This window comes from Chrysochloris asiatica, unplaced genomic scaffold, assembly GCF_000296735.1.
Source record: "Chrysochloris asiatica unplaced genomic scaffold, ChrAsi1.0 scaffold00135, whole genome shotgun sequence".
Classification (NCBI taxonomy): Eukaryota; Metazoa; Chordata; class Mammalia; order Afrosoricida; family Chrysochloridae; genus Chrysochloris; species Chrysochloris asiatica.
The window spans coordinates 5,836,999-5,844,748 of NW_006408653.1; the positions used below are offsets into that span (position 1 = coordinate 5,836,999).

Here is a 7,750-nt window from a genome sequence, read left to right on the forward strand (position 1 = left end):
GCCCAGACAGATTGGATACCACTCACTCAGTGGAGATTCTACCTTCCTCCGAGCCCTCTGGAGCTAGTCTTGGAAGGGGGTTTGCCCTGTCGCTCATCTTCTTGAATACTTGTCTTCTCGTCTTTCATGATGTTAGGGAAATTTTTTTCTAATAACTCATGGACAACTTTTTCTATGCTTTATATTGTCTCTTCCTGTCCTGGAATTCCGTTTACCCATAAATTGTTACATTTCATGGTGTCCCATATAACTCCTAGGCTTTCTTTGGATTTTTTCATTCTTTTTTCAGTTTGTTCTTTTAAAATGCTAGTATTAAGAGATTTATCTTCAAGCTCACTAATTTGGACTTCCATTGTTTTAAATCTACTTCTTTGCTCTTTCAATGTATTGTCCATTTCTGAGATCTTAGTATTAGTATTCTGGATTCCTAATTGCAGATTTTGTATTGTTTCAAAATTTTCATTTATTTTGTCTGTTTGTTCTTGTAGTATTTTCTGAATTCTACTGTTTTTTCTTTGTTCCTCATGTTTTCCTTGATCTTTCTATCAATCCTTTGAAGGTACCTAAATATCTTTTTTTTTTTTTTTTCTTTTCAGTTAGTTCTATTACTTTTTCTTCCTCAGAAATGTTTTCTGTCTCTGGATCTTGGTCGTTTATTTGAGCCATTCCTTATTATTTTTTCATGTGAGCTAAAATTGTCTTTTGTCTCTGGGACACTGTGGGGTTATATTTGTATTTAATTGATAATTGATTGTTGGTGTGTTCTTAAAGTCTCATCTTAACTTGTTGTAGTTAGAGAATGGAAGCATGTACATTGTTCTTGTTCATTGTTTTGTGTACCTTGGGTGGGTTTGGCTGGTGTTGGCTGCTGTCTGTCATTGAGCAGGTCGTGTAGGAGCTGGTATTGGCTTTTGCCAGTGGGTGGAGCAGCAGAGAGTACAGTTGTGGCTGGGCTATATGGGCCAGGTTGCTGTCCCTATTGGATGGGAAAGATAACCGTCTCCACATACACTCACAATAAATAAAAGAAAACAAACAAGGAACCAACAATGAAAAGAGAAAAAAGAAAGACAGGCAGCAACCAGAAAAAAAATATATAATAACTATAAAGCTAAAACAGGGATAAGAAAATGGAGCTATAGAGAGAAAATAAAAAGAAGAAGAAAAAAAAAGCACTAAACTTTTTCTTTTTATATTCTCTTGGTTATAATTACAATAAATAATTATGATTTTAGAAGACCAAAGATGCCCTCAGGAGACAGAGCTGCTTCTTCCTCCTTCACTAAATCATTCACAGCTACCCCACCTTTTGGTTGCTTTCTTTTGTTTGCTCTCAATTTCTGTTTCCTCCCATTTTGTTGTTGTTGTTAAGTGCCATCGAGTCAATTCTGACCCATAGTGACCGTGTATAGGGTTTCCAAGGAGCAGCTGGTGAGCTTGAACCACTGACCTTGTAGTCCAAATGACTTTGCTGTATGATGCATTAGCCTACAGTACCACACCAGGACTCCATTTTGCTGTCTGTGTACCTAACCCTTAGATAGCTTGATCCCATCTGTGGACTAGGAAGCTAATAAGCAAATTTGTTAAAACTCTGAGTAAAGTAAGAGTGACTAGAGGAAAATGTGAGTATTCCTCTTTCAGGAAAGTGTGTGTAGATACATGGTCCTTACCATGGTCTTTAAAAAGGTATCTGAATAGCAAAAATGATGCATTTTCACTGTTCAGATGCCTTTTTCTTTCTCAGCCTTATTCTGGGAAGATGACATTGGCAGATAGTGACCCAATAAATGGTAAATGGGGTATGATTGCCTCATTGTGCTAATTTCAGCTTGTGGGTACTGTGGTTTCAACTCTAGGCAAGTTTTACATGAAGACAGACTAAACAAATCCCCCTCCTCACTTTGAAGCCCTTTACTCCTCCTTGCAAATACGAGGTGATTTCAAAAAGTTCTAGGAAAAATGCAATTAAAAGATAATGGAATTTTCCATGACCTTTTTGAAACCCCCTCACGTTCTCTAATCTCTACCCTAACAGCAGTTTTATTTTCAATTCAAATACAGACTCTTCGGGCAAAGGTAAGGCTTTAAAACTTTAGTATGAGTAAGTTTCCGACATCTCTGTGTAAGCACATTTTGCTAGAGACCACAGCTGTGTCCCTCTCACCAGACTAGAGCTCCCGAGAGGAAGATGGCTACATTCACATCACAACGTGGCCAGCTTAACACTAGTAAGTGTGTGCTTTTGTTTTACATTTTAGGCTATCCATCCAGGATATGGTTTTCTTTCAGAAAACACAGAATTTGCTGAACTGTGTAAACAAGAAGGAATTATTTTTATAGGTCCTCCTTCATCCGCAATTAGAGACATGGGTATAAAGAGGTATGAATTTTTATAGTTCTTTTTTTTTTTTGCATTTCTATCTATTTATGAAGGTCAATTGAAATGGATCATTTTAGCTATGATAGGTGTTTTACTAATGCCCTTTTATTGTCATTGTTGTTGTTAAGTGCCGTCGAGTCGGTTCTGACCCATAGCGACCCTGTACAGGGTTTCCGAGGGTGTAAAACTTTACGGGAGTAGAAAGCCTCATCTTTCTCCCGCGGAGCGGCTGATAGTTTCGAACCACTGACCTTAAGGTTAGCAGTCCGATTCGTAACAACTATGCTACCAGAGCTCCTTAGCATAAGTTATTTATCTGCCACATAGGGAAATCCCAGTGAGTTACTAAGTTGCAGAAGATAGTAACTTTAGAGTTTCTTTTTTCTTTCTTTATTGTTACTTTTTTTTTCTTTTCTAATCAATATAATAATTCATTTTGTGGGCATGAAAAACAAGTGGAACAAGCCACCACTTGGAGAGCTAACAGTTATTTTTTTATTTATAGTAATATGTATTATCTCAGACTGTAGTCTTGTCTTTATCTATGGAATATTGACTTTTAAAAGTTGCAATGTGTTTTTTAGATTGGATTATATACAAATGGGAGTCCTGGTGTGGCACTGTGGGATAGTGCACTAGATCACAAATTTGGATTGAAGCACATAGTCAGCGGTTCAAATTCACCAGCTGCTCCTAGGAACTCCTATACAGGGTCTCTGTGAGTAGGAACCGACTCAGTGGCACTTAACAACATATACAAATGCTGTATTTATGTTTCTTTTATATGAAATACTTCATAAAATTAGAGCGCAATTTCTCTCTTTTTACTCTAAAGCACATCCAAGTCCATAATGGCTGCTGCCGGAGTACCTGTGATAGAAGGTTATCATGGAGAAGACCAGTCCGACCAGTGCCTGAAAGAGCATGCCGGAAGGATTGGGTATCCTGTCATGGTTAAAGCTGTCCGTGGTGGAGGAGGAAAAGTAAGATACGTGTTCCCGTGCTTTCCATTTCAGACTGATCTTTTTTGTCTTATTTATGTTGTAGCCCTTACCATCTTTTCTCTCTTAGGGCATGAGGATCGTTAGGTCAGAAAAAGAATTTCAAGAACAGTTAGAATCAGCACGGAGAGAAGCTAAGAAGTCTTTCAATGATGATGCGATGCTGGTGGAGAAGTTTGTAGACACGCCAAGGTGGGGTGAGCTTTTTTTTTTTTATAACTTAGAATTTTTAAATTATAAAAGTAATGCATAAATATACAAGAGGGAAGTTGATGAAGACATGTGAAGATAGGGAGGATGGCAAGGGTTAAAGGGGATAGAGATTGTTGTTGTTAGGTGCCATCAAGTTGGGACCGGCTCATAGCGACCTTATGCACAGCAGAACAAAACACTGCCCAATCCTGGGCCAACCTCACTACTGTTACCATGCTGAGTCCATTGATGCTTCCACCTGGCCAGTCCATCTCGTTGGGGGGTTTCCTCTTTTTCTCTGACCCTCCACCTTACCAAACATGATATCCTTCTCCTGCGACTGCTCCCTCGTGACAATATGTCCAAAGTATGAGAGACGAAGTTTGGCCATCCTGGCCTCCAAGGAGCACTCTGGCTGCACTTCTTCCAAAATGGATCTATTGGTTCTTTTGACAGCCCATGGCACTTTCAATATTCTCCTCCAACACCATAACTCAAAGGCATCAATTCTTCTATGGTCTCCCATACTCACTGTCCAGCTTTCACATGCATATGAGGTTATTGAAAACACCGTGGCTTGGGTCAGGTGCACCTTAGTCCTCAAGCAGACATCTTTGCTCTTCAACACTTTAAAAAGGTCCTGTGCAGCAGATTTGCCTAATCCAATACATCCTTTGATTTCTTGACTGCTGCTTCCATGAGTGTTGATACTTGATCCAAGAAGAATGAAGTCCTTGACAACTTTAATCTTTTCTCCATTGATAAGAATGTTGTTAATTGGTCCAGTGGTGAGGATTTTTGTTTTCTTTACATTGAGATGTAATCTGTACCGAAATCTGTGCTCTTTTATCTTCATCAGTAAATGTTTTAAGTTTTCTTCACTTTCAGCAAGTAAGATTGTATCATCTGCATATCACAGGTTGTTAAAGAGTTCCTCCAATCCTGATTCCACATTTTTCTTCATAGAACTCTACACAGGGTTCCTACGAGTCAGACCCAACTGAACAGCACTTAACAACAACAAGGCAAAAATGGAGCAGATTATAGAAAAAATTGAAGTCTGTTTTTCTGTCTCTTTCATCTAAATTAGCATAATCTTGAGTTAGAATTGTGAAGATGGCAGTCACTATTTTGTTGTTAAGTGCCATAGAGTCAGTTCTGACTTACAGAGACCCTGTATAGGGTTTCCAAGGAGTAGCTAATGGGTTTAAACCGCCCACTTTGAGATTAACAGTCTAATGCTTATCCTGCAGCTCCACACCGGGACTCTAGGTACTGTTTTGGTGACTAACTCATTGCCACCATCAGTTTTTGAAGCTGCAAATTCTTTACTTGTGAAATATTAACTCTGCATTTCCTTGCAGTGATCTTTATTTCCCTAACAGTTGGGAAGTTCCTAGGAATGAAAGATCCAATAGTGTATTTCTTTGTATTTCCCCATATGTGAGGGGCCTTCAAAAAGTTCATGGTAAAGTAGTTTTAAAAGATAATCTAATTTCTCTATAAACTATTTAAAGCCCCTTCATATACTACCTTCTTTGTAATGCTCTCGTTTTTAAATGTCATCAAATTGATTCCGATTCATAGCGACCCTGTATACAGTTTCCAAGGAGCTTAAGGTTAGTGTGAACCACTGACCTCGCAGTTAGCACTCCAATGCTGATCCAACAGTACCACACCAGGACTCCTGCTTTATAATAGGCGTCAATAATATTTTAATGTGACTGTATTATATACTTTTGAAAAGTAGAGGCGATGGATTCGAGCTAATCCATAACTTCATTATTGTAATGTAAGTATTAGTATTTCCATGTATTTCAGTATTTATAGTAATATTTGCATGTAGTGATACATAATGTATATTATTTTATACCTTGCTAACTAATTACCTTTTAAATTAATGGAGTGCCTGAATATTGTCAAAGTCATGAAGGCTTGTTGTTGGTTTTTTTTTTTGTCAAAGATGTTTGCTCGAGTTGAAAATATATATACACACAAATATTTTTAGCAGTTTTGTTCATAATTGCCAAAAATTAATAATAACCAAAATGTCCATCAATAGATGAATACATAAACAAACTCTGTATATTCATACAATGAATTACTCAACAATAAAAAGAAAAGACCATTAGCCACAAAAAGACATGGAAGATTCTTACATGTTTATTGCTAAATATCAGAGGCCAACCTGAACAGTGATCCCAATTATATGACATTCTGGGTAAAGCAGGACTGTACAGTGAAAAGATCAGTGGTTGCCAAGGATTCGAGAAAATGGGGTCAGGGTGAATAAGTGAATCGTAGGCGATTTTAGGACAGTGAAACTTCTCTATGTAATACTGTAATGGGTATTATATAACATTTATTTGTTCAAATCCATAGACTTTTACAACAGAAAGAGTGAATATTCATTTAATGTAGATTTCTAAAAAGACATTTAAGAGGTTGAGAAAGCCCAGGAGAGATAAACCAACAGGAGAATCTACTATATTACAAATGTATGAAACAACATCACTGAAGGGAAAGGGAGAAAGGTGCTGACCTAAGTAGTTGTGGAAATGAAAGAAATTTGTAAGACTAAAGGCAAAAGAAAATGCACATAAGCCCTGTACTCTAGTAGATAAAGTTGTTTCTTTGGGGGTTGTAGGTTAACTCTTCTGTTACTGTTAATCCATGTATATTGGAATTGAACAGTAAAGTACCTAGATGGCAGATGGTGAAAGCAGGTTTCCTCACCTGTTGGAGTGGGAATTTACAGGTAAGTAAAGGAAGGCGGTTAGAATAGTATATGTAGTACACTGGCTTAGCAGTTTAACCACTTCAGTTAGAACTCATGTTTAGTATAGATATAGATGGCTGCATGTTTATTAGATACTAAGTTGAGCTTGCATGCACATTTCTTTCCCCTGTCACCTGAGATGGCCTAAAAGAAACGACATCCCAGTAGTCACAAGCTCAGCTGGTGGGCAGGTCTTGGTTTATAACACCATCCTTCACTGAAAGACACCAGAAAGCCTTGGGGAAATAGCTGCTTATAGGACTGGAGCAGGAAATAGCTAAGATAAGCCTAGAATATCTTGAAGTTCCAAAAAAATCTTTGAAGTGATTACATAAAGTGTTTAGTAAGGTAAACAAAAAGGAGTATCTCGTAGAGCCAAAAAATTGGGATGTGTTGAACAAAAGCAGCAGTAAAAAAATCTGCATTAATGATGTGTCAAAGGACCACAAGAGCCAAATGGAAAAAAGCCCAATGGCCAAAGCTGAAACAATCTGAGCAAGAAAACAAATAGGAGAATATTGAATCATAGCCCAGTACATGAAATAATCCACAAATCCAGAAGGATTGAATAAATGAATAAGTGCAGGATACGATAAATAAATCTCCAGAGCAGACGAATTCTAAATTGTGTAATGTTGTTGTTAAGTGCCATCAAGTTGGTTCCTACTTAGAGCGACTGACCCTGTTTAGATAGGGTTTCCAAGAAGCGGCTGGTGAACTTGAACTACCAACCTTGCGGCTCAAACTGACCTGGCTCTCCAGTGCTTATCCTATAGTGCCACACCAGGACTCCAGATTGTGTAGTACTTTTCCCTAGAAGAAGAGGGGCATAATATAACTCCCAGTCCATAAATAAGATCTGTGCATAAAGGCTTCCATCCAGAGAGTACACTGGAGGTAGGGAGTCAGGGGAGTATGGTATGGAGGAGAGCAAACTTAATGATGAAACCTGGTCTTCAAGATCAGTATCATTGCCCGTAAATCATGCTTATAGTTTGTTCTCCTGATGTGATGTGATGAAAATGGCAGTTTAGTCTATAATATTCCACCCCAAAACTTCTATCTCCACTGTAAAAATGAGAAAAAAAAACACAAGACAAATTCTAGTAGAGGGACATCCTACAATATACCTTGACAAGTACTTCTCAAAACTTTCAAGGTCATAAAAAAAAATAAAAATCTGTAAAAATGCTGTAGTTAAGGGGAGCTGAAGAAGACATGAGAGCTGAATTTAACATGGTATTCTGGATGAGATCTTGGAACAGAAAAAGGACACTAGGTTAAAAAAAGAGAGAAAACCTGAATACATTATGCACTTTAATTGGTATGTCACTATTGATTCCTAATTGTAACAAATACAGCATTCTAATGTATGATGCTGGAGTCCTGGTGTAG

The 7,750-nt window shown here is 37.8% G+C and overlaps 1 protein-coding gene across 1 annotated transcript in view; it reads left to right on the forward strand.

Moving 5' to 3' along the window:
• MCCC1 (methylcrotonoyl-CoA carboxylase 1 (alpha)) overlaps positions 1-7,750 on the forward strand; it is a 64,239-nt gene that overhangs the window by 17,449 nt on the left and 39,040 nt on the right. Inside the window, exons 5-7 of the mRNA XM_006869814.1 lie at positions 2,262-2,383; positions 3,219-3,366; positions 3,455-3,576. Of these exons, the coding sequence (XP_006869876.1) occupies positions 2,262-2,383; positions 3,219-3,366; positions 3,455-3,576 (392 nt within the window). The remainder of the gene's footprint in view (positions 1-2,261; positions 2,384-3,218; positions 3,367-3,454; positions 3,577-7,750) is intronic.